Genomic DNA, 27,184 nt, shown 5'->3' with positions numbered 1-27,184 from the left:
TCGCCAGACTTTAGCCGTCGCGCTCAATCATGGCCACAGAGCAAAATACCCTCACCAGCAGTGCGTCGGCGAGCCCAGTCCCTGTCCAGCGCTACCGAGAGCCACGCACGTTCTCGGCGAAGGCAGAGGAAGATGTGGATGAGTGGCTATCCCATTACGAAAGGGCAAGCCAATACAATAACTGGAACGCCGCCAGTCAGCTTAGGAACATTGTTTTCTTCTTGGCCGGCACGGCGTTGGTATGGTATGACAACCACGTAGACATGCTAACTACATGGACACGCTTCGTTGAGGAGATTAAAAAGTGTTTCGGTGACTCGGACGCAAAGAGGAAACGTGCGGAACTCACATTAGCCCAGAGAGCTCAGGTACCCGGCGAGACTTGCGCTACCTATATCGAAGAAATTTTGAAGCTGTGCTGAACCGTCAACCCTTAAATGACAGAGGAAGATAAAGTGGAGCACGTGCTAAAAGGATTAGCGGAAGATGTGCACAACTTCCTCATTGGTAAAGAGAACTTGAACACTGTGTCAGAACTGATACGGCACTGCCGTACGTTCAAGGCGCTGAAGACTCGCCGAATTACACCAAAGTTTGGACGACTGGCCAATGTAATGACTGTAGCAAGTGTTGACACGAGTCCTCCGCTCCTAGACCTTTCGTCCGCCATCCACCAGATAGTCCGCAAGGAGCTCCAGCGACATGACGGACAGGCACGTTATGCGGCACCACGTTGCAGCTCCTCCATTTTCCAAGACACTCTTTGGATACCTCCTTCGGCCACTTGGAACCACTCGGTGAACGTCGTGGATCTTAACGGCTCCAGAGACAAACCGCATTACATTACAACTAAACCACCACGCAATGAACCGCCCCCTTTAACGTTTTGATCCACGCCCACGCAACTTTCGTCCATGAAGACTCGCCACTACCTACGACTTTCAAGGGGAAGAGTATCGTTACCCTCAACCGATGTCTTCAGCAGAACACTTTAATCCGCATTCTGAAGACCACAATTCTTCGCCAGTGTGTTACTGCTGCGGCATGCCTGGCCATATAGCTAGGTACTGTAGCCGACGCCGAGCATCAAACTACGGATCGTCAGCGCTGACTATGCGGTCTAGCGGTCGTACACTGTGCACTCAGTGGCCAGGAGACTCCACTTCAGGAAGCCACTTTCGAGAGGACCGATGCACCGCCTAGGAGACCTACTTTGGAGAAGAAAGAACCCGGAACCGCTACCGCTCCCCTGCCTCTGACCGTACTCTGACGCCACCACCAGCCTTCCAAGCCTCCCAATCACCATCCCCTCGGCCGCAATTCACGTCACCATCGCCTCGGCGCCGTTTCGTGTCGCCCCTGCCGGGAAACTAGCCAGTGTGGCCGATGGAGGTGAGGTCGCTGGAAAATGTGTGCTGCCAACTCAACTGCCTCCAACTATTTTCATGCTAAAGAATAAGGTTCATGTACTGATTGATGGGGTCTCTACAATGGCTTTATTCGACACGGGAGCAACTGTCTCAGTCATGAGTGTGGGGTTTAAAGGCCTTCTGGGATGCAAGGTTATGTTTCGTTGGGACCAGTGCACAAGTTTCCGTGGAGTCAGTGGTGAATCATTATACCCGGTTGGTGTGTGTAACGTGGATGTGTCTTTGGGTGGGAAAGTTTTTAATGCAGAGTTTACTGTTCTTCCTCGCTCCTCGCATGACGTGATTCTGGGGATTGACTTTTTGCACTTGTGTGGTGCGAAGGTTGACTGCCGGACGGGAGAACTCAGTGTCGACACCAGTGTTTCACCTGTGCTCTTTGATGGTGAAGCTTGCCCGGAGAGAGTGTTGTGCGTGTCTGAGGATACAGTTGTGCCCGCCTTATCTGCGATGCGTGTTGCCGTCGCCTGTTCATCTCCAACTCCTATCTCGTTCGATGCTGCAATGGAACCTGTACATCTGAACAGCCTCACGAAAAACGTGTTAGTTCCGCACTGCGTGGTCTCAGTGACCAACGGATGCGCGGGGCTGTGGGCGCTAAACTGGTCCACTGAAGCGGCAGTGCTACCTCAAGGCCTAAAGATTGCCACGTTTCAGGAAGACTCGCCCGTATCGGTGGAAGTACTTACAGAGCTCCCCGATGGAGGAGCAGCCAGTGTCTCGAGCCCCGGGAGCTCGAAGATACTTTGCATGATTGATAAGTCACTCAGCGATAACGAGCGTCGAGTTTTGATGGCCGTGCTTACGAAACATGCCTCGGTATTCGACTTTGCGCAGCACGATGGCCCGCCATCGATTCCTGCGTCCAGAACTCGTCACTGCATCAACACAGGAGCAGCCCAGCCAATCCGACAAAAACCCTATCGTGTGTCCCCTTCAGAACGCAAGATAATCAGCGATCAAGTCCAAGAAATTCTATGCAAAGGCATCATTCGAGAATCATCTATAGTCGGATACAACTTTAGAAAAAAGGGGAGGCCCCGCCCAGATGACCGAAGCGGCGAAGTCACCTGCCGTCCGGCGCATGACGTCGGTCCAGAATGCGCGCCCATTGGCGCACCCGCCTCGGAGGAGTAAACGCCTCCTTTTTTCTAAAGTTGTATCCGACTATAGTCCTTGGTCAGTCCCCGTGATATTGGTGAAGAAGAAGGACGGTACGTGACGGTTCTGTGTTGATTACCGTCACCTAAATGCCGTTACTAAGAGAGATGTATATCCGCTCCCACGAATTCACGACGCCATCGACTGTCTCTTTGCGGCATCTTACCTTTTCTCAATTGATTTACGGTCAGGCTACTGGCAAATTCCTATACACAAGGACGACAAAGAAAAGACAGCATTTGTAACACCTGACGGACTATTCGAGTCTAACGTGATGCCTTTCAGGTTGCGTAATGCGCCCGTAACGTTCGAAAGGTTCATGGACACGATATTACGCGGCTTAAAATGGTAAGTTTTCATGTGCTACTTAGACAACGTTGTGATCTTCGGGCGAATGTTTAGTGAGCACAACAAACGTTTGGATTTGGTCTTGAACAGCTTGGCGAAATCAGGTCCTGTGCTCAATGAAAAAAAATGCTGTTTTGGGGAACAACAAACTCTTGTGCTAGGCCATCTGATTGCTAAAGAAGGCATCCGATCAGATCCACAAAAGACTGCGGCCGTAGAAGCATTTAGAGTACCCAACTCTGTCAAGCCGTTAAGAAGTTTCTTGGGCTTGTGCCCAAGCCGATTCATTCCTCGGTTTGCTGACATGGCTCATCCCCTTACACGTCTTCTCTAAAAAGGCGTTCCCTTTGAGTGGAGTGCAGATTGCGACTCATCGTTTCGCCAGCTCAAGTTCTTGTCGACATCCCAACCAATTCTTCACCACTTTGATACTTCATCACCAACTGAGATTCACACCGATGCCAGCAGCGTAGGCATCGGTGCTGTGCTAGTTGAGCATGTTGGCGACAGTGAGCAGTGAGCAGTGAGTACGCTAGCCGGTCCTTGAGCCGCTCCACGCGCAACTACACAGTCACCGAACAAGAGTGTCTGGCGGTCATCTTCGCCGTGCAACGGTTTCATTCGTATCTCTATGGGCGCCCCTTCACTGTGATAACAGATCATCATTCGCCATGCTGGCTTGTGAATCTGCGGGATCCCCCAGGAGGACTAGCACGCTGGGCCCTCCCCGTCTAAAGGAACATGATTTCGTTATTTGCTACAAAAGTGGCCGCCGACATGCTGACGCTGATTGTCTCTCTCGGATGCCACTTCAAACAACCGAATGTGATGCGGACAATTTTGATGAATACATCGCCTTTGTGTCCCCAGAATTTCTGGATATGGGTACTGTAATATCCGAGCAGCACAAGGACGAGAGCTTACAACCGCTCTTCGCAGCAGACATGGTTCATGACAGCTTGTGACATTGACTAATACATTGACATTGACTAATATTACTAATAAAAATCGGGACCTTCAGTTAACCCCCTCTCTTCTCGTTTATTAAATAACGAGGGTCTTGAATCCGGCAACATTGATGCCTTCAGGTAGCATGTGTGGGTTTATTGACCAGTTGCCTTCACCCGAAACGATCACGTTCTCGTGACGCCTGCAGCAAAAAGGACGTTCCACGTCCACTGCCAAGGAATGTGAGTGGTGGCGCTGGCTAACACCCCCAGGGTTCTACTAGGACACACAGATACCCAAGAAAGTGGATGGGGAAACAGCGCCGCAGCAGCTCAATTGGTAGAGCATCGCATGCGAATTGCGAAGGTTGTGGGTTCGGTTCTCACCAGAGGCTAGTTGTTTTTTCATCCACTCTAATTTCCATTAATTCATCATTTCTTTATTTTCATTTATTAAGGCCAAGTAATTTCACCTATGTTGTCCTTGGTGTCAGTGTTTGTTGGCTTATGATATGACTAATAAAAATCAGGACCTTCGGTTAAACCCGTCTCTTCTCGTTTATTACATAATGAGGGTCTCGAATCCAGCAAAACTGATGCCTTCAGGTAGCATGTGTGGGTTTATTGACCAGTTGCCTTCACCCAAAAAGATCACATTCTCGTGACGCCTGTGGCAAAAAGGATGTTTCACGTCCACCACCAAGAATTCTGAGTCGTGGCGCTGGCTAACACCCCCAGGGTTCTACTAGGACACAAATACCTAAGAAAGTGGATGGGGAAACAGCGCCGCGGTAGCTCAATTGGTAGAGCATCGCACGTGAAATGCGAAGGTTGTGGGGTCGGTTCCCACCTGCGGCAAGTTGTTTTTTCATCCACTCTAATTTCCATTATTATCTTTTCTTCATCTTCATTTATTAAGCACAAGTAATTTCCCCTATGTTGTTCCTGGTGTCAGTGTTTGTTGGCTTATGATTTGTGGTCTAAAGTGATAAATGGCTCCGTCTGTCTTCGGGCGCAAGTGTCCGACTTTGGAGCAGAAAGTTCCACTGATAAAAGAAGTGGAAAAAGGTGGCTGGCAGAAAACTGACATCACGAAGGAATTCGGCATACCACCGTCTACTTTATCAACTGTATTGAAAAACAAGGTAGCTAGGCTGGATGGCTTTGAAGAGTGTTTCTCGGCAAAGAGAAAGAGGAATCGCAATTCAAAATACTCCGAAGTGGAAGGTGTACTTCTACAGTGGTTGAAGAACGCCAGGAGTGCTGATCTCCCCATGCATGGACCGGCACTTACTGCAAAAGCGGAATCTCTCGCCCTCCAAATCGGCCATAAAGATTCCAAGTGTAGCAATGGCTGGCTTGAGCGGTTCAAGAAACGACACGGCACGACCTCGAAGTCAATCGTTGGTGAAAGCACAGCTGTGAGCCGTGGCACTGTAGACGTATGGTGCCAACATCGGCTCCAAGCTCTGCTTAAAAAGCATGAAGACAAAGACATCTACAACCTAGATGAGGCTGCATTCTTCTACAAGATGCTCCTGAATCGCACGTTCACACTCGCTGGTGGATCCTCATCTGGAGGAAAACAGAGGAAGGAGCATGTCACAGTGCTGTTTAGTGCCAATGCAACAGGCGAGAACAAGCTTCCCTTGTTAATACTGGGGAAGGTGGAGAAGCTGTGGTGCTTCCTAAACGCAGCTATTCCCAAGGAATGCATCCACAGAAGTAACAAGCAAGCATGGATAAGTGCTGCTATTTTTTAAGACTATGTACGCCTTCCAGACAGATGGTTCGACTAAAAAAATCGGCAAGAGCTTTTCAGAACTGACAATTGTCCGAGCCACGGGAAAATCGACAACCTCAAGGCGATCGCTGTGGAATTTTTGCTCGCAAACACAACTGCAGTACTTCTAACGATGGATCAGGGCATCATTAAGACCACCTGGAAGCTGTAATGCAGGGCTCTTTTGCAGCGCATGCTCACAGCGTGTGATGCCAGCAAGAGGTAAAACACTGATTTGCTTGGTGCAATCCACTTGCAGAACTTTTCACGGAAAAAACTCGCACATTTGAAGGTCACCAACTGCTATGATGTGCACGCTGGCTTTTCCCGCAGGGTCGTCACCAACCCTGATGATGACCAGCATGGTGACAACTGGACTTGCAACAATCTGTACAAGGCTGTTCATAAAGTTGTTGGCCAAGAGGTAGAAGGAGACTTCGAGACATTCGCGTTAGCTGACGCTGCTGCTCCCGTGGTCGCCCCAGTGATGGATGTGGACATCTTAATTGACCCCGTCGGTGGCCCCGACGAGGACGAAGAGCTGGCGGACGAAGAGCCACATGAAATGCCAACTATGGTGCAGAAATGGGAGTACCCATGCCTGCTGCAAAATAAGGTTTAATGCATGGGTGGCGACCACGACCTCGTCCAATTGGTCAAATCAGAGCAGGGGTTGCTCACGCCCAGTATAACTTGAAACAGCTAAACTTCACTGCCTTTCTTGCACCTGAATAAAGTTTTGCTTCACTGAATACATTGTATTTTGACTTTGTCGCAGTTGTGCCACAATTAAAGCTCGACTACTTTATCTCTTCTTGAGTGGTCGCTTACATCGAATTACCGCTTCCAACAAATTCTTTTGCCGTCCCACTGACTTTGTTATAACTGTATATTATAAATACAACAAATTGAGTGGGGCCTGAAGGAGAACATGCAAAAAAGAAAACAGTTAACTTGCTGAACACGCAGAAACCAAGCAACACGACTTCAACTTAAAGCCAAGCTTCAGTCATAGCGCAAGAAAATAATTGTATGCAGCGACAGTATCTGGAATCTCTCACTGTCCACACAACTGCACACATACTTAATCGAAATGATGGCTATCTCCCGCCAACATACGCAAGATGTCTGAAGCGATTACTGACGTGGATTTAAGCTGAAGGTTTTATGCCTCTCAGCTTAATGAACAAAGCTTCCGTGTGGAAGCCGAAACTGAATGAATGAATGTGTGGTTTTTATTGGCGCAAGGGCCAGGTATGGCCAAAGAGTCCCATGCAAGTGTTAATGATTTTGCAGTGGAGTGATGGGTTCTATGGGGTCGATGTGACGTGGCTGTAAAGGGGCCTAAAATATAGTCGCTGTAAAGTGCGTAAAATGTACGTGTAATAAAATTATGGCGATGACAAATGACGCGTACTATGAGCATTGAAGTGCATTTCAATATAATGATACGATATAAAAAATGCATAAGTTTCTAAAATTCACTAGAGCACCGTGGCCTCGTTAGAGCCCTGGAGACACAAGGGCCTGGAGGCATGTGCTATATAAAACAACTATCACAGGGGCACCCACTGGAAAGAGGATGCGCTGCGAATTTATTGGGCTCATAACGTGTAGGACAACCTCATTAAAAAAATTGAGGACTACTTTGGTGTTGAAAAATGGTTCCTTACCAAGAAACATAGCTGGGTGAAGAGGTATGCAATAACGATATGCAAGAGAAAAATGTTTCTTTCAGATTCGGCTTTGCGACACTCCAAGAGGATGTGGAGGACGGTCAGCCTCTCACAACATCGACCACAGGTTGGCGGTTCATCTCCAGTAAGCAGAAGATTGTGAGTACCAAATGTGTGCCCTATTCTGAAGTGGCAGAAAAGGACATCTGTTCGCCGTGATTTTGTTGGGGAGGGCTAAACACCTAACTGTGGCTTTATAATGTGTAGTTTATTGTTTATTTCTGAATACCACATGCGTTGCCAGTGTTGTCGCAGTTTCTTACGCAAGAAAGGCTTCAGATCTGTGACAGGGACAGCAGCTGTAGGAAAAGTGTTTAGTGATGTGAGTGATGTGGCCATTTTATCAGCCAGTACATTACCCTCAATACCTCTATGGCCAGGTACCCAGCATATTATTACGTGTCTATGTGATACATAAATATTGCATAGGATCGAGTAAACTTCAATGAAAACAGGATTGGTATGGTTTTGTAAGGAAATTAGCGCTTTTACAAGACTTAACAAGTCTGTAAATACTATTGCTCTGTCGAGTTTTAATTTCTGTATATGTTTTACTGCAGACAGTACTGCATAGGATTCTGCAGTGAAGATACTTGTTAAAGGATTCAACATGTCAGATTCAGAAAATGAGGGACCAACAGCCGCATAAGATACACCAGCATGTGATTTTGACGCGTTTGTGTAGTATTCGGAGCAGCTGTACTTTGATTGAAGTTCCCGGAAAAGCATAGCAATTTCAACCTCAGGAGCGTGCTTTGTGACCTCTACAAAGGATATGTCAAAGTCTAACACCTGCCACTCCCAGGGTGGTAATAGCTTAGCTGGAGGCATTTGGCGATGTTCGAGAACTGGGACATCCATTTCCGCGCTAAGTTCTCTTGCACGCAGTGAGAAAGGAAGTCTCATAGAGGGTCTATTGAGAAAAAGTGTTTCACACGTCAAGTAATTAGCATGGATATTCCTTATTTGAAGAACTTTAAGAAAATAGTTAAAGCTGATGTACGTTCTCTGAAAATGGAGTGACCGCTGATCTGACTCGGTATATAGACTTTCAACAGGGCTTGTTCTAAATGTGCCAGTGGCCAGGCGGATACCCAGATCATGAACGGGGTGGGTCTAACATCTTTAGCGTACTCGGTGCAGCAGAGTGATATACTACGGCACCATAATCTAATCGTGATCTAACTAGGCTCCTGTAAAGATTTAAGAGGCACCTCTTGTCGATACCCCATGTAGTGTGGGATAGAACTTTAAGTAAGATCAGGGTTTTTAGACATTTTTCTTTAAGAGATCTTATGTGTGAAATGAAAGTGAGCCTGGAGTCGAGAATAACACCTAGAAATTTGTGCTCTTTCTTGAAGGGAATTTGTTGTCCACCCAGTTATACACAGGGATCAGGTACCAGGCCTCTTTCTTGTGAAGAGAACACAAGAGCTTTTGTGCGGGTTGATTTTAAATTCATTTTGGTCTGCCCACTTGGACACCTTGTTTAAGCCCTGCTGTACCTGTCTTTCACACACTGTAAGGTTACAAGATGTGAAACCTATCTGTATATCATCTATGTAGACGGAATAAAAAATGGCCGGTGGCAGTGAAGGACGAAGTGTGTTCATTTTAATGATTAAGAGAGTGCAACTGAGTACTCCTCCCTGGGGTACACCTGTTTTTTGTATAAAAGGTCGCGACAATACGTTGCCGATTTTCACGGGGAAACTGCGATCCGAAAATAGCTTTCAATTATGTTCAGCATATTTCCACAGATGCCAATCTCCGACAGGTCTTGCGAAATCCCGTAACGCCATGCCGTGTCATACGCTTTTTCCATGTCAAGGAATATCGATAGGAAATACTGTCCATCTATAAATGCATCACGGATATTTCCTTCAATGCGCACCAGATGATTGGTTGTCGACCGCCCTTCTCTGAAGCCACACTGATAAGGATCGAGCATAATGTTGAGCTCAAGGAAATGTATAAGTGTGCGATTTATCGTTTTTTCAAAAATATTACACATACAATTTGTTAGAGCTATCGGATGAGAACTTGTTGCCAAGGGAGGGTCTTTTCCCTGCTTTAGAACAGGAACCACAATCGCTTCTTTCCATGTGGACGGGAGGTATCCCGAAGCCCAAATAGTGTTGAATAGTGTAAGAAGTGTAACTTGCGCGTCAGTATGTAGGTTTCTGATCATGTCATACATGACTCTGTCAGGTCCCGGTGCAGTGCTTTTGCATGTCTTCAAGGCAGCTCTCAACTCGGCAATACCGAAAGGCCGGTTATACGGTTCATTCTGCAAGGATTTTCGTATGATTGGCTTACGCTCTACTATTTCTTTATGTTTAAGAAAGGATTGGGAATAGTGCGTTGAGCTTGACACTCGCTCAAAGTGCTCCCCAAGTGAGTCTGCCGGGTCTTTCAGTGTATCGCCCTGTGTGTTTACCAGAGGGAGTGAATATGTTTGTCACTCTCTTATCCTATTAACCTTGTTCCAGACTTTGGGCTCATCTGTATAGGAATTTATACTCGATAAAAACTTCTCCCAACTTTCTCTTCTAGCCTGTTGGCGGGTTCTCCTGCCTTCGGACTTTACTTTCTTAAAGTTAAACAGATTCTTCGTAGTGGGAGAGGCGCGTAGCAACCCCCAAGCTTTGTTCTGTTTTTTACGAGCGACCCTACAATCGTCGTTCCACCACGGGACATGCCGTTTGCATGCCAGGCCATTTACTTCTGATATGCATTGTGGGGATGTGCCACTCTCGCGCGTCCCCTGATGTTTTTCCCGCATAGCGCGTCTCCTGTAATCCGGCTTCGCCGCGCGGCCTGCGTGATGCCTGCGGCGGTGGATGTGGTCGGGGCGCAGTGTGAGAGATGGCGCTGCTAACGCCGCCTCACGGCAGGGTTACTTGGGGGCGCAGGGGAGAACAGGCTGTCTCTTTCCCGGCGGATCGGCTAACAGCGAGGACGTCTCGCGTGCGCGCGCCGACCCATGCTTCTGCGAGACTGTCTCGCGTGGCCGCCTTCGAACGCACCACCGTTGGTGTGACTGTACACGCGAACGACCAGGCGTTGGGATCCAGCATGGGGCGAACATATTCGCTCGCTATGCGGTCGCGGTGAGTCGGACTTCTAGATTTGTCGCGCGCCTATCGGCATGTTTTGTGGATAGCAACTCGGCTAGCAGGCATTGATCTATGAAAGATGCAATAAATGCCCTTGTGATTGTTGGCACTACTGTGTTGTCGTTCCTTTGTCCCAAGAGCACGGAGGAGAACCCCACAGCATTCTGCTGCGGCATCTATATAGAGGCTGTAAAATACTCAACAGCAGCATCAATTCCTAACGAGGACATGTCATCCCATGATATACTAGTTAGGGTTCGGAATTTCTCCCAGTCAGCTGTGTCAATCTTCCACGTAGGAGCCTGTGGTGGATATTCATTTTCTTTACGTGATCTTAGCGGTATGGAGAAGTGGTCATTTCTGTAAGGATTGTTGTTAACTTCCCATTCAAGTTCAGACAGTAGTGACGGGGAAACTAGGCTAAGATCAATTGAAGAAAACTTTTTGTTTGCAAGACAGTAATATGTAGGTGCCTTCTTATTAAGCAGACATGCACCGGAAGAAAAAAGGAACTGTTCAATGAGACGACCTCGCGCATCGATACGAGAGTATCCCCACAGGCTGCTGTGTGCATTGAAATCACCCAGAACAACATAAGGTTCTGGCAATCGATCTATAAAGGACTGAAATTCATGTTTGCTTAGTTTGTAATGTGGGGGTATATATAGCGAGCAAATAGTGATAAGTTTGTTTAGCAGAACAACTCGAACCGCCACTGCTTCAAGGGGCGTTTGTAGCTGTAAACGCTGAGAGGAAATACTATTATGAATAAAAATGGCAACACCGCCCGATGATACGACAGCATCATCGCGATCTTTACATACTTGACATATAGTCGGAGAAAGTTTGTGTGTTGTGGTTTTAAGTGTGTTTCCTGTAGACACAGCACTTTTGGATTGTGTTTTTGGATAAGCTCTTGCACGTCATCAAGGTTTCTAAGAAGACCTCTGACGTTCCATTGAATTATTTGTGTATCCATATTTGAAGTAAATAGGTGCTGTGTATACGGAAACAGAAGTATTAATTACAGAGATTTCAGAGATTAGATTACAGAGCTCTTTCGAGGCCCTGTAACCGGGGTTTTGCCCTTTTTGAAGCGTTCGAGGGAGCTTCGCCGCTCATTAGGCGTTTGGTGCGCCTTCAGGATAGGTGTAGTGTCCATTGCCTCTTGTGAGGCGCCGGACACGTGCTCTTGCGAGCGAGAAGTTTCACGAAAGAGTCTCGCCTTGGAGGGCAAGACCCCTGCGCCCACCAGCCCAGAGGTCGATGGGGCTCCCTGAGGGATTTGGCTGCGCCGACTGTTGCCAGCGCTGGAAGGGGCCGGGGAGGTTGGGGCAGTCTCAGCTGCGCCCACCTTCGGGGTTGATACTCCCTTCTGCTCAGTTGGTGGAGCAGCACTAGCTGCGACCACCGTGGGGGCAGATGGCGTAACTGCCGACTCACTGCTTATGGGTCGGACAGCCGCTGGAGGCCATTGTGACGCTGCCCCTGACGCGCCACTTCGGCAAAGCTTTTCTTTGGCAGGTATGCTACCTGCCTTCGTGCCTCTTTGAATGATATATTCTCTTTTACTTTTATCGTTACAATTTCTTTTTCCTTCTTCCAGGAGGGGCACGGCCGCGAGTACGCAGCGTGATTCCCGTCACAGTGGAGAGAGTTCTTACAAGCTTCAGTGGCGTGTTCAAGGGCACTACATTTCGCACATGTTTGGCGGCCCCGGCAGCTCTGCGAACTGTGGTCGAAACACTGGCATTTGAAACATCTTAGGGGATTCGGCACATATGGTCTGACACGGAGCTTGATGTACCCGGCCTCTACAGACTCGGGCAGAATACTTGAAGCAAATGTGAGTATTAGGTGTTTCGTTTGAATTTCTTTTCCATCCCTTCTCATCTTAATTCTTCTCACATTGACAACATTCTGCTCACTGAAGCCCTCCAGGAGCTCAGCCTCTGTCAGCTGGAGCAAATCATCATCCGAGACAATGCCGCGGGTGGTGTTCAGAGTGCGGTGTGGAGTTACTGTCAATGGAACACCCCTAAATGATACTAGACTGGGCAACTTTTCGTATTGTTTCTGATCATGCAGCTCTAACAGGAGATCACCACTTGCCAGCTTTGATACCTTGTAGCCTGGACCAAGGACATCAGTTAAGGACTTGGAAACTATAAAAGGGGAAATGTTTCATACTTGTTTATCGGATTTTTCTGAGTGGATCACATAGTAACGTGGGAAGTTCGGTCTTTGATCTCCAAGGAACTGGAAAACTTCATCGGTGCACCCTCTTTTCTGAGGGCGATCAGGAAGCGGAGGGAAGGAGCTAGCCATAAAGGAATTCAATTTTCGGCAATAATGCCAGCCACCCACCATGGAAGGGACTGTAGCGTCCCTACACGGGAACGCTGCAGGGGCTGTATGTACAGGTCCTGTGAACGCCAGCTGTACGTCATCACTATAAGCAAATATGAAATAACCTAGGTTGGCTATTCACATGATATTTACAGAGATTTCAGAGATTAGATTACAGAGCTCTTTCGAGGCCCTGTAACCGGGGTTTTGCCCTTTTTGAAGCGTTCGAGGGAGCTTCGCCGCTCATTAGGCGCTTGGTGCGCCTAATTGCAGAGCTCTTGCTAATGCAGAAACCTTGTTGCCTGGAAAATTGGAAGTAAAAAGAAGCCAGGAGAAGACAGGAAAGGTGGAAAGCGAGAGAAAGACGAAGGCTGGAGGGAGAGAGAGACAGGAAAAGGCAACTACCGATTTCCCCCGTGTCGGTCAGTCCGGGGGTGCCGTCTATATGAAGCAGAGGCCAAATTGGTGTGTTGCTTCGTCCGGGGGGCCTTAAAGGTCCAAACACCCAGCATCAGCTCAACCCCCAGGATCCCCCTTTCTCCAGACACGGCTAAGCCGTGCATGGCTACACGCGGGAGGGTGCAGCCCTCGTGTGCTCGGGTATGTGGTGTCGCAACACACCAAACGCCTGCTGACGCAGACGCTCCTGCGGGGGAAGCCGAAACTTTAAGAATTTTTAGACAGCACTATTTTGGTCGGCGTTTTGTTTTTCTTCCTATTATGCTGAATACTAAATGGCCGTGTGGTTGCCACTGAACACTAATGTCCTGGAAAATTCAGTGACTTCGTTCGACGTTAGCGTTTTGGTGCACATTAGCACAGCTCGGTGGTTTGGCGCTAGATGGAGCAATTGGCGCAGCACTTCCATCCCTAGTGTATACAGGCAAGCCTTCGCCCCTACGACTTAATGGCATCCACCGCAAACGTTTAGGTGTTTGCATAATCATGTTAGTTTTTCACGCATTTTTGGGCGTACAAAAGCTTTTAATTATCTGCACTCCTGCGCGTCATATCACTCTGGAATGATCTTCCTGCACCATTAACAAATCCAGTTTCCTTCAATGGGCACGGGTATAGCTTGTACTGCTAGGAGAATCCATGCATAATTTGCTACCATGCTAGCCTTCTCTTTGTATGTACAGGGTTCATGCTGGGGTATATGACAAAAATTCAAGGGTTTTCAAGGACTTTCAAGGCCCTGTGTGTGGATTTTCAAGGACCACATTCTCTGTTAGAAATCTAAATAGACAGATGTTCAGGGGAAGACAGAGGCTCGAAACGATGAGAATTCGCTGAAAATGGGGATTGTCGCTGCAGCCAATGTTTTAACAAAGAAAATTGTCTTTAGACAAAACTATGGCTCCAGCGATACTTCATTTTCTTTTTCCATTATTCACCACTGCTTGTCAGAATTACACAAATGACCACTTTCAGTGTGTTAGAAGATGCAAACATTTATTTGCTAAAGCAGATCAACCAAGCCACAAACAATCCCTCAGTCCTTAGGTGGCCTCATTTTGCTTCTCCTGAATTTTTACGTCAATGTCCAAGATCTCCTGCTACTTGCTCTTGGCAGTCTTCCTTAGGCTGTTTCACTTCATTATGCAAGCCAGGTCACTGGTTGCCTCCGCTTTTTCTGCATAAAAGTCTGCTGAAGCTGTCAATTCGGCAACAGCGGCTTCTAGTTTCTTTTTCTTCCTTCTGAGAGTTTCAATCTCTTCATTAATGCAGCGTTTCTTCCTCTGTTTCGCACCTTCACGCTCCTGCTTGTTCTGTGTTTCCAAAAAGGCACGGCATTGGTTCCACGCAGAAGCCACAGATGCTCTCAATTCCTTTGTGACGGGCACATTGAAAATGCCACCTGCTATGCGTACAGCATCACAGATAATGCGCAGTGAAATGTGAGACACTTCTTTCATGTTGTCTACTGAAACCTGGCAATTCACGCTGCATCCCCTCTCTACACTTGCGTGGCCATGACTAAGTGCAAGCAGCAGTTTCCCAACCCTCCAAAGCTCGGCATATGCTGAGCCAACCTTTAAAAGTTCAGAGAAAAATTTGTCAAGTGTATGCAAGCTTCTTTTAAATAGCTGGAACTCATGTTTGTGCTCCTGCAGCAGCTCAATTAACTGTGAAAGCACAGTATCCCTTGAATGCTCATGGATTCTCTCTGCTGAAATGAGTGCATCTAGAACTTTCTTTAAGCCTTCCAGACACTCATCCAGCTTCGATGACATCTGCCTGGGGTCTAGTGAAGAGAGGCCTCTTACAATGGGATATCAAAGGGGGCTCTTCTCCAGGATCTTTATTGTGACACTTAGAAGAAACGCCTTGCACTGCATGCGAAATGCAAATGCAGCTTTCACACTTACTGTGTGGCTTTTAATAAGCTTCTTGGCTGTGTGACCAACATCTATCTTCTCGAGTGGCACATGGTTGTTCAGATTTTCAAAGTCAATCTACAGGAGGCCACTGATTTCCACTGATGAACAGAGAACAGAAGACTTGAAAAGCTTTGTTAGCAATTTTCTGACAATATTCTCAAGGTCCCTTGCCAAAAAGAACATAACTGGGTTATCTGTCTGAAAGTGTGTAAAAAATGGCTGGAAGGCCATCGCAATGGGAAGTGCAAACTTGAGGTTTGCTACCACTAGTGGGTCACAGTGAAAGTCACAAACATTCTGAAAAGAAGCACACTTGGGAAGGTTCACTTCCTTGCTTCTTACCACTTCCACATACTCTTTGATGTCCACAGAAGCAGAAACCGCTCTATCACCGGGACGTTCTCAATCCACCGATGTGCACAGAACTTGAGAGGAAGCAGAGTTGGTCCAGTGACAGCTACAATGTCTTCTCTCCGAGCAGGTGCATAAATAAAGCAGCCTGCTCATACTTGAGAGCAAAATGACCAAGCTCCATTTGCTTGCTGCAAGACCTGCCTTGTAGGCATTATGCACAGTGTGCAAGCTACAGCTGCCCAAGTCTAAGCACCTCACCTGATTGTTCTTCTGTAGGTGCTCCTGCAGGCCTTTGAATGCCTTGGGATTCACATTGGTTCAGTCCATTGATACTTGCACTATTTTATGTAATGGAAGTGGTTCTAAGGCACAAAGTAGTTTTTCTTGCAGATCTTCAGCCCTGGCATGGCCCATAAACACAGATGTGAAGTAGCGTACGGTGACCGACTGTGATGGATCTCAGTACCTTAGATGAACATCCATTTGCTTTTGCTGGCAATTCTCATTCAGAGACTTGTCGAACAAGACAACATAGTAGTCGCTTTTCTCTATCTCCCGCCACAGAGAGGAAAGAAAAAATGGCCTTAAGCCATGGCACACGATATACGAGCACTTCTGCTCTCCGCATGGGAAAGATTGTGCGACCTCACTGTCTGGAAACATCCTCTGAAACAATTCATTCACCTGTGATGACGAATGATATGAATAGTGCGATGTTATAACCTTCAATGTCCAAAAAAATTTCTGCGTCAATCACAAGTTCATGCTTCTTGCATGCATCCATCAAGTTTGACGACTGCGATGGCCCCGGCTGTGGTTCATTCGCTTGACATTCAGAGATCGTCAGGAAGCTCCTTATCATGCAGTTACTCCCGGTGGCTTGCATGTGCTCTCTATGCTTTGCACTTCTTAGGTGGCTTTTTAGTGCCGACTCCTGCCCATGGCAGTGATGTCAAAACACTTACAGCTAACTTTGCATTTTATCTTGTGTGGATTTGACATGTACAGTGCAAGCCACTCTCGGTAGTTGTCGTTGTTCAGCCACGACCACTGAAATTGGCATTTTCCGGGAATTGTTGGCACGCATGTTTACTGGCGCACACTATGCTGCAGGTGCACAAAATGTCATGATACAGTAAAACCTCGTTAAACCGTACCCGCTTAAACAGTAGTTTCGTTTTAAAAGTAATAAAGTCAAATCCCCGACTCAGCAGCCATTGAACATAATGTGTTTTGTATCCGCATAAACCGTACCAGCTTATTGCGTACGCATCGGTTAAAACGTAGCGTTTCAACTTTTCGTCGCGCAAACACGGCGGTGCGTCGTCTCCATAGGGTGGCTTGGCAGAACAACAAGCCTCAGAGATCGGAACAACGGCCTCCAAGTGCCCTGTGCGTCTGCGCGTGAAGCCACATCAACATCAGCATCATTTCGACACCGTGCCAGAGAGCGTTATGGCATCGTGCAAGCGAGGACTCGCGTCATTTTTAAGCTCGGAGAAAAAAGACACCGGGTGCTCAGCATAGAACAAAAATTAATCATCGCCTGTGCTATCGAACGTGACACGAAGAAGTTGGCGCTAGCACGCGACAAGGATCTGCTGTTGACTATGGTGTATGGCATTTGGAATGCGAAGAAGTTGCTCGGCAGCGCTGCTGCGACCGCGAAGACAAGTCGGCTACGAGGTTCGACTTTTCGCCATCGTTGCCTCTGTTGTTGCCGAAGTGTCGCCTAGCGACAGTGATAAGGACGACATGGAAAGTGACAGCACGGGCGATTCAGGCCTGACAGTGGGAGAAGCTATGCATTACGTCAGCCTAATGAATGCAATCGTCGCGACGAGAACAGGGGCGCGATAACGTAACTCTATTCCAAACGAGAAGTATTCGAAACTCCGGCACCCAGCAATGAAAATGCGCCCCCGGGACTTCTGCACTACTACTGCGTGCGAGCACGGAGAATACGTAACGCCAACGAGGAATCTGCCACGCGAGTGTTTGCCGAGAAGAGGGGGCTGGCTGAAAAGCTGGCACGCAGCTTCAGTAAGTTTGAGGCTGCTGTCGTCGTGCTAGGCCGCCGCGTCACCAAACGAAAATAACACTTTTGTCGCACGAAGTGAATAAATACCGCATGTTTTTTTCCCCTTTCATCGCACTCTCTCCGACTTCTGTTTTCGACAAGTAAGTGGGCGATCTCACGCTATTTCGGTTAGTTTTTCTCAGCTCCGGCCAACTACGGTTTAACGAGGTTTCATTGTAAAAGCTTTATGTGTGAAAAGTAAATTCATTCTGCCTTTTGTTTATGTATTACATAAAATATTGAGTAAAGTAGTTTTTTAAGAAAATCTGGCATAACCTACAAAAAACACCCATTTTCTTCATGTTGGGGAAAGAGTTTAGTATGAAAGGGGCCATTATGGCAGAACATGGTACATTCCTTAATTATACATTCACGTGGAGCTGTTTATGATGTTGCTGCCGCAATTTGGGGTCTTCTTTTAGTGCTATGTTTTCCCAGCTGCTAAATTTTTTTCCATGGTTCTTTGAAAAAATGTATAATTTATTTTGATGTTTTAAGAACTTTCTTTTTTTTTATTTCTGGAGGGAAAGTTTCAAGGAGCGTGAAAAATTAAAATCCAGACAGAGGGGCACCGAGTAGACATGACAAGTGCTTCACTATGAGCTGCAGTTTTCTGAGCAACATATAGGAAATAATCCAAAAAAGGTTGGGGAAAGAGTTTGAGGGGGGCACACGAATCCCAGCAGAGTGTGCTGCGCAAACTTCATGAAAATTGAGAAATTACAAATTTATTAAAGAAGGCAACAAAACGGATATGAAAATCTGGTTGATAGGAATGCCATCACGAGTGGCAATATAACATGATTCCACGGCTTCCCTGGCTTTCTCATTAGAATGACAAAACAAATGGCAGGGAAAACACAAGGAATGCGGAAGATGGAAATTCAAGACGATGAGCAAAATGAGAACAAGGTGAAGACTGCGGGATTGCATGCGCATTCCGATATCTCCAGAGTGGCTACGTGGTTATCAGGCGATACAGTCGCCGGCTGATTTTTCGGACTCCGAAAATTCGGACATGCTCGATTTTTCGGTCAGCTTCGCGGCACCGCCATTCTCCCCATAGACCATAATGTATAACAACTGCCGAAAGTTCGGACACCTTGCAACCTCTCGTCTGATTTTTCGGATGCTCGTTGAGCCAACTCGATCGAAAGCACCATGCACCGACTCTGAGCGGTGCATTGTTCGACTTGCTGAATGCCATTTTTGTTTTTAACGGAGCCTTCTTGCTCCCCCACGAAGTGGCGCTACTGGAAATCCCCACTCATCATCATCCTTTCTGCCTGGTTCTTGATAGAGTTGCAACAGCAGTTCCGGTCTCAGCTTAGTAAGCCATGTCAATACAATCCAGCAGCTGATTTGTTTGTTTCTTCGTGCACAATGCTGAGAGTAGGCCACAGTTTTCATTTGCGTGACTGGTGTCGACGTGACAGCATGGTGGTGTTTGTTTTGTGTGCTGTGTTGAGGTTGCAGTGATCCAACACGGCATACGGAAACATTGCGTCAAGTGCCTAATGGCGCCTACAGTGCCCGTGCAGACTGCACTGGGGCATGCCGGCAAGCGGGTGCCGGGAGGCCTAGGATTGGTCGCCTTCTGATGTGCTCCCTACTGACGCCGAAACTGTTCTGTGCAGACCTATGCAGCAGTTGCATTGCGATTCCGGACATCGTCTCATTTGGCAGTTTCAGGGGTGCTGACACTGCTGTACTGACATGCACAGAACTCGACGATGGCAAGATGCATCGTCAGATTTCTACTGCACCGCAGGACGATTACGCACCATACGCTATACTGCCATGGCATGCGGAGCGTGTAGAAGCAGTGACTATGCTTTCAGCCGCCTATAGTGACCGTACGACCCTCACCGAGATTCAGGCTTATCTGATTGCGCGTAAACAGAACAGCATGCAACGACGCATTCACAATTTCTTCAAGCCTACTGCCGAGCCCGAATAAGTGCGTGGAAATAAAGGATTTCTTTCTTCTTTTTTCTTGATCTGCTTTTTCGGACACCTGTTTATTCGGACATTTCCACAGTCCCCGTGAGGTCCGAATAAATGGTCAGCAAATGTAATCCCATGCTCGCTCGCAGAGGGTAGTGGACAGAGGGCACGTTAGCCACTCCTGCTGCTCTTCGCACCTGGCTGTGATGCCTGGCTGCGACGCCACAGCCAGGACACCCCGTTCCCTCCTTTTTCTTTCTTGGAACCGGGAAGACTTCCTCTCTGCCACTCGGGGAGAAGCGCTATTCCCCCGATGCGTTTTTGTCTTTGGGCTGAGAAACTTGCGACTGGCCACATCTCAATTCAGCCGCTGAGACCGCCACACGCCGTCCCCCTGCTGCGCTCGGCGTTCGTGGGCAACTGATCACCCCAGGGCCCGAGCGCAAATCCACTCTGGATGAGCTGAACTCTTATCAGCCTCTTTTGTGGTTTCCAACATTGTGTGGTTTCTTTCACCTCGGACGTGCGGAACGCTCCACCACTGTGGTTTTGTTTTGTATTTCTGTTTGTTGTTGTTGTTCTGTTGGTACCTGTATCTTAAGGAGAATAAACACCTTAAGTCAAGACTCAGCCTGTCCCTCTGGCCTGAACTCGCCGTGGTCACAACTCACTGCGAACCACGGGTTAGAGGTCACAGCTCTGACTGTTAGGGCTGCTGCGAAAGTGCTAGCGGGCGAATGCCGCTTCGCCGGCACTGTGCGATCCAGAGAAGGGTCAGATGCGCACGTGTGAACTTGACTAATGCCACCATAAGAGACACATAAAGAAATGGCAGTATCACAGAAAGTGGGGGTGCATATAACTTCTGCTGTCGGATGTGAAACAGTCATACACAGGTTTCAGAGAATACTTGCAGCTTTGTTGACCTCTTGTTAGCACACCTCTCTGCATGGCCAAAGTACACAGTTCCACAAGATGAGGGTAACCTACATACCAGGCCACTTTCATTAGAATTATTAAAATGACTATTGGAGCATCCAGTTTTCTCATAATGCAGCAACAAATGGAAGCGCCAATAGTGACTAATAATTTCAATAAAAGTGGCGGGATATACAGTCGAACCTCGATATATCGAACAGCGCGGTGATCGCAAAATAGTTCGATATAGCCAAAATTCGATATATAAAATCACGTAGAAAACGCGTCAAAAACTAGCACAAATCAATCAATGAACCAATCGTGGCGCAATAGATACTCACGTGAAGCTTCAAACAAAGTATTTATTTCGTTCGCTGAAAGTACTGAAGCAGCGTAGCCTGCTTCATATTGGCAACCGCGTGCTTGACCACGGCGTCCTCAACATAGTCCAAACGGTCCACAAGAGACGGTCCAGTGCCTTCTATTGCGCCGCAGTAGCGGCGTACAACGGCCAAAGCAGCTACAGCCTCAGTTGCAGTCGGGAGCGGGGCAACAGCAGCGCTTGCTGGATCAGCCTCGGCAGCGTCTTCGTTTGGCCGCTCAGCAGTCACTTCTGCCGCGATCTCCACGTCTGTTAACTCCGTCACTGTTCCGGTGCTATCGTCACCGCCAACGAAGTCCTCAATGCACATGCTGTGTGGCTCAGCACCGACAAAGTGCTCCAACTGGCTCCACGGCCGCCTCGAACACGCGCGCCCGGGCTGGCTCGCGGCCGGGGAGCGCGCGCTTTTTAGAGAAGCGCGCGAAGCGCCCGCTCCCCTCTCCCCTCGAGACCGGCCCAGACCGGCCGTGGCTGGCTCCAAGCCGCTGCGTGTGTACGCCGCTACGTTCAAATGGCGCCCTCGGCGCAACCGATGTGGGAGCTGTCGTACGCAGCAATCTGGAACGCCCATCGCGCCGCCGCTATCTTCGAGAGTGTTGCGGGAAAGCTCGCCTCCTGTCAACAGAGCGCACTTGGTCTGGGGCGTCGGGAGTTCGATATATCCATATTACATCTGGCCCCGTTCGAAATAAAAAATTAAAAATGCATGCGATTTTCCACGTGATATAGAAAGTGTTCGATATACGCAATAATTCAATATATCCGTGTTCGATATATCGAGGTTTGACTGTATAGGTCACCGTCATCTTGTGGAGCTGTGTACTTTAGATAAACAAGGAGGTGTACTAATAAGAGGTTAATATACTAACAGGGCATGCCATGTAAGCATCAGCAAACAGGCTTAGTGATGCGAACCAGTCAGAAAAATGATGCGAATGAGATTTAGATTTCAAGCAATAAAATGTGTGATTGGTGGCTAGAGAGAGAGAGATGAAAGAGAGAGAGAGAGAGAGAGAGAGATAGAGAGAGAGAGAGAGAGAGAGAGAGATTCAATTAAGAGAAAGGCAGGGAGGTTAACCAGAGTTAAATCCTCCGGTTTGCTACCTTTTACTAGGGGAAGGAAAGGGCAAGTAAGGACGGAAAGAAGAGCGAGAACAAAAAGAAAGGTGTGAAAAAAAAAGGGGGGGGGGGGGGGGTGGGATGGGATCATTATAGTTGCTAGACTAGATTCTATAAGCTCTCGTGCTCCTTGCAAAACTAGATGCATGGGTGCGATTATTGCCAGATTGACAGCACGTGCCTGCAGAAAATGTATTCATCCGCTTAGGGGAGAGCGAAGTACACCACAGGGTGAAGTGAAAAATAAGATTTGAATGAAGCTGAAGGGCAACAGCACAATGAAAAATTTTTCAAGAAGTCATGGAATGTCGCAGCACCTCTGAAGCAACGTTAGGTGGTGCTTCACTATGAAAAGGCCAAGTTTTCTTTTTAATGTTTGGTCACAGCCGTACATGGGCCTCCAAGGGTTATGCTTGCACCAGTTCTTTCAGGTGCAACAAACACTATACTGATCACAATCAATGCATGATGGACCAACCTGATTGGAAGCACTGCCCTCCTCTGGGGCTGGCAGTCCAGCTGAGTCCCATGCCAACCTGAGGACGGCCTGTATGGTGCCCAGGTCTGGGAGGTGGAGGGCCTGTCGGGAGACAAATGGTGAGCATCCTCCTTTGCCAACGTGCTGCCTCTAACCTGGTGCCGAAGCAGGGTTGCCAGTCGCATGCCGACTGAGTGCAGGGTGCCCTCGGGCCCCATGCTAGGCACGTGCTTGAGGGCCTGGGTCAGACCCTCGGGTGCCTGCTGGGCCAGGCAGTGGCCCACCACTGTCAGCAGGAGCTTGCTAAGCTTCAGAAGCAACAGCGAACCACCCCTGCAGGAAGGCATCCAAAGAAGCAGCTGAAAAGCAGCGCCCGTCACAGCACTCGCAAGTTTTGCAACATAAGCATGCTGGAATTCTCTTCACAAATCAAACACCTCATAGTCACTACTGTGACATGAAATACTAACACAACATTTCGGGTAACCAAAATTACACCTTAAAGTGTACTGTGCACAGGTGTCGAATACCGTGTAAATTGCTATATGTCCTACTTTTAATTTTTGTTACTACTGTTAATCAAACAAAGATTGTGTAGGTTACAGTATGGGGGATTCCAGCAAGCACAGAAGCGAGCACAGAAGCGAGCACAAGTAAAAGAAATGAACAGGACAAAACTGGACTTGCAACAGAAATTTATTGCGAATACATTACGCAAATCTCTGCCATGCATGCACAGAAAACCAGGAACAGTAACAAAGTTTATAGTCAGCGATCAAGACAAAAAATAAGCCAAGCCACACCCCCTCCCGACAAGGGCCACAACACTTGGATTAGTGTGATAACTTTAAAAACTGAAGCTTCTTAACAGTGAGAGGGATTGAAGGTTCACTTGCACATATATGCGCACCAAACTTTCTGATGTGAAATGCTCCCCTTATTTCTCTATCCAGTTTTTTGTGCTCTCTCCCCACAAAACCCTATCAAAAACTGGTCGGCATTTGCGTTTTTCGCAATGCAAGGGCAAGTTGCAGAAACTGGCTGACCAGTATTTGATGTTTCGATGTAACAAGACTTTTCGACTATTAATACGTAACTACTGACAAACTGCATTCTTCTATTTCTTATTGTTTGATGTGTTATTGTTTCTATTGTCTTGTTTTTGAAGTAGCAAAGGCAAGGTGCAGAAGACCAGGACTCGAAACACAAATGACAGGACCGGCGCCGCTTCTGTCGTTTGTGTTTTATCTCGAGTCCTGGTATTCTGCGCCTTGCCTTTACTAATTCAAGCATGAACCAACTAGCCCAAGCAAGAGTTTTAATTTTTTGAGCTATTGAGAACATGTTAATGCCTCCTCTCATGCAATGCCTTTGGGCTTTCAGGGTGGAAACAAATGTAATATATGATATGACATTGACTTTGCGATTTCTTTGATATCTTTGATTTCTTTGGGATCAGGCTGTACTCCGGAAGTGTCAACAAGATGGCCCAGAAGAGTAATTTGTCAGTGGCCAAAACGACGTTTGGACAAGTTAAGTTGCAGCATCGCCTTTTGAAATACACCAAGTATAGTTGTGAGACGCTCAAGGCGAGTGTCGAACGTTGGCGAGAAGACAATGAGGTCGTCGAGGTAGCAGAGGCATGTGGACCATTTGAAGCCTTGGAGCAAGGAGCCCATCATACGCTCAAAGGTGGCAGGGATGTTGCATAATCCAAATGGCATTAGTTTAAATTGGTATAGGCCATCAGGTGTGATGAACGCGGTTTTTTCTCTGTCCATATCGTCAACAGCAATCTGCCAATATCCCGAACGAAGATCTATAGACGAGAAATAGCTGGAACCGTGCAGGCAGTCAAGGCCGTCGTCTATACGTGGGAGCGGGTAGACGTCCTTCTGTGTAATGCTGTTCAGATGACTGTAGTCTACACAGAAGCACCATGTGCCGTTCTTCTTCTTAACCAACACCACAGGTGACGCCCAGCGATTCGATGAAGGGTAAATGATGTTTTTATCGAGCATTTTGTTCACTCCATCTTGAATTACTCGGCACTCCGACGCAAAAGCTCGATACGGTCGTCGGAGAATAGGCGCAGCATCGCCAGTAAGAATCCGATGCTTGACTGCGAGCGTCTGACCTAAAGGGTGATCGTCGAAGTCAAAAATATTGCGGTAGGACAACAATACATCGCAAAGGTCTTCAGCCTGCATAGAGGACAGGTCCGTCGCAACCATTTTCTTATGTTGGGATCAACGCCCGAGGCTGGGGTGAGGGGTATGCTAAGCTCGCGAGAACCATCGGTCGGTAACGCTGCCACGTACAGTCAAACCTCGATATATCGAACACGGATATATCGAATTATTGCGTATATCGAACACTTTCTATATCACGTGGAAAATCGCATGGATTTTTAATTTTTTATTTCGAACGGGGCCGGATGTAAAATGGATATATCAAACTCCGCCGCCCCAGACCAAGTGCGCTCTGTTGACAGGAGGCGAGCTTTCCCGCAAGACTCTCGAAGATAGCGGCGGCGCGATGGGCGTTCCAGACTGCTGCGCACGACAGCTCCCACATCGGTTGCGCCGAGGGCGCCATTTGAACGTAGCGGCGTACACACGCGGCGGCTTGGAGCCAGCCACGGCCGGTCTCGAGGGGAGCACGCGCTTCGCGCGCGCGCACTTCTCTAAAGCGCGCGCTCCCCGGCCGTGAGCCAGCCCGGCCGCCTCAATCGCGCGCCCGGGCCCCCGCCGTGCGCGCGTGATCGAGGCGGCCGTGGAGCCAGTTGGAGCGCTTTGTCGGTACTGAGCCACACTGCATGTGCATTAAGGACTTCGTTGGCGGTGACGACAGCACCGGAACAGTGGCGGAGTTAACAGACGTGGAGATCGCGGCAGAAGTGACTGCTGAGCGGCCAAACGAAGACGCTGCCGAGGCTGATCCAGCAAGCGCTGATGTTGCCCCGCTCCCGACTGCAACTGAGGCTGTAGCTGCTTTGGCCGTTGTACGCCGCTACTGCGGCGCAATAGAAGGCACTGGACCGTCTCTTGTGGATTGTTTGGACTATGATGAGGATGCCGTGGTCAAGCACGCGGTTGCCAATATGAAGCAGGCTACGCTGCTTTAGTACTTTCAGCGAACGAAATAAATACTTTGTTTGAAGCTTTATGTGAGTATCTATTGCGCCACGATTGGTTCATTGATTGATTTGTGCTAGTTTTTGACGCGTTTTCTACGTGATTTTATATATCGAATTCTGGCTATATCGAACTATTTTGCGATCACCGCGCTGTTCGATATATCGAGGTTCGACTGTATTGGTCGCTGAGACAATCAATGGTGGCAAGGCAAATACCTTGCGGTAGAATTTGCTTTACCAATCCAAAGTTACAGACAGGCATGCGAGTGTGGTTCGCAGTAATAGTAAGTATACTGTGAGGCACGGTGACGTCATACTGTATTGGGATGTCGGCCAGAAGATTGACGAGGTACTCGCCATCAGGAACTGGTGGGAAAGACAACAGTTCAATGTAGGCTATGGACTTTGGTGGCAGGCAAAGAAAGCCGGTGGAGTGTAAGCAGCAGTGGGGTGCGTCAGAAGGTTCTGCTAGCATGGGAAACTCAAGGCGAAGGGTACTGAAAGAGCTATCAATAAGAGCAGAATGGGCGGAGAGAAAATCCAGGCCGAGAATGAGGTCGTGGGGGCAATGAGCAATTACGGTGAAGAGGACAGGAGTGTGGCGGCCGGTGATGTCGACACGTGCTGTACACATGCCGATGATAGGCACAGTACCGCCATCTGCAACGCGGAAGACGCGTGCCGACACTGGGGTGAGGAGCTTGTTCAGTCGTCATCGGAAGGCAGCACTGATAATAGAAAGATGTGCTCCTGTATCGATGAGTGCCGTGACAGGATAGCCGTCAACGTCAATGTCAAGAAGGTTTCAGTTAGTAGGTAATGTGAGCAGAGGAATTGAGGGCAAGGTCAACAATGCAGCTTCACCTCCACAAGCTGCAGTGCCTAGTTTTCTGGCTGGGTCCGGGAGGCGATAGGCGGCGAAGAGAAGCGGCGGGCTTGGGGCGAACGAGACTGGTGGCGTAGAGGTGAGGGCGAGCGGCTGCAGCGAAGGTTCGGAGCAGGGGCATCAACGGTAGTGGGTTCATGGCGGGTGGAATAGGGTACAGAAGGTCCAAAGGTGCGGGAATAAGTGGCGGCGTAAGTCCGAGGAGGTAATGGCCATCGGTTTCGGTAGCGACGGGCGACATGGCCGATGCGACAGCAGTGGAAGCAGATCGGCCTGTCATCAGGGGTACGCCATTCGGAGGGGTTGTGGCGAGATGTGGCAGAAAAGGACTGCCGGGGACGAGGAGGGCCGCTAAATAACTGGGGAACGCTAGGTCGAGATGTGGAACACACGGTGTTCAGACCCATGTTTTCAAATTCCTGTCTGACGACGGCCTGAATCCTCGCAATGGTGGTTGCTGGCGGATTGGGATGCGTCGTGGAGAAGGCTGGCGAACACTCGGCCTCGAGTGCGCGGCGAACAATATGGGTGACGTCGTCACAGGTGGTGGTCTGACGTGGTCGACACTCACATGTCGACGTAGCAGCAGTGTTGGGTAGCCGCGTAATGTGGTGTGAGATATGGCGG

The 27,184-nt window shown here is 48.3% G+C and overlaps 1 protein-coding gene and 1 non-coding gene across 8 annotated transcripts in view; one reads left to right on the top strand and one right to left on the bottom strand.

Annotated features, from left to right (window-relative positions):
- faf (ubiquitin carboxyl-terminal hydrolase-like faf) overlaps positions 1 to 27,184 on the bottom strand; it is a 758,782-nt gene that overhangs the window by 214,133 nt on the left and 517,465 nt on the right. For all 7 annotated transcript variants that reach the window (XM_065437146.1, XM_065437151.1, XM_070532615.1 and 4 more), the window contains 2 exons: positions 22,688 to 22,865; positions 22,533 to 22,634 (listed from right to left, as the gene is read on the bottom strand). In XM_065437146.1, coding sequence (XP_065293218.1) covers positions 22,533 to 22,634; positions 22,688 to 22,865 — 280 coding nt within the window. The remainder of the gene's footprint in view (positions 1 to 22,532; positions 22,635 to 22,687; positions 22,866 to 27,184) is intronic.
- On the top strand, positions 4,669 to 4,741 carry TRNAS-UGA (transfer RNA serine (anticodon UGA)). The gene has a single exon. It is a non-coding gene; the product is annotated as a tRNA-Ser (tRNA).

Source organism: Dermacentor albipictus, chromosome 1 (assembly GCF_038994185.2).
Source record: "Dermacentor albipictus isolate Rhodes 1998 colony chromosome 1, USDA_Dalb.pri_finalv2, whole genome shotgun sequence".
Taxonomy (NCBI): Eukaryota; Metazoa; Arthropoda; class Arachnida; order Ixodida; family Ixodidae; genus Dermacentor; species Dermacentor albipictus.
Note: the sequence above shows the minus strand (reverse complement) of the source record. Positions and strands in the feature narration are given on the sequence as shown.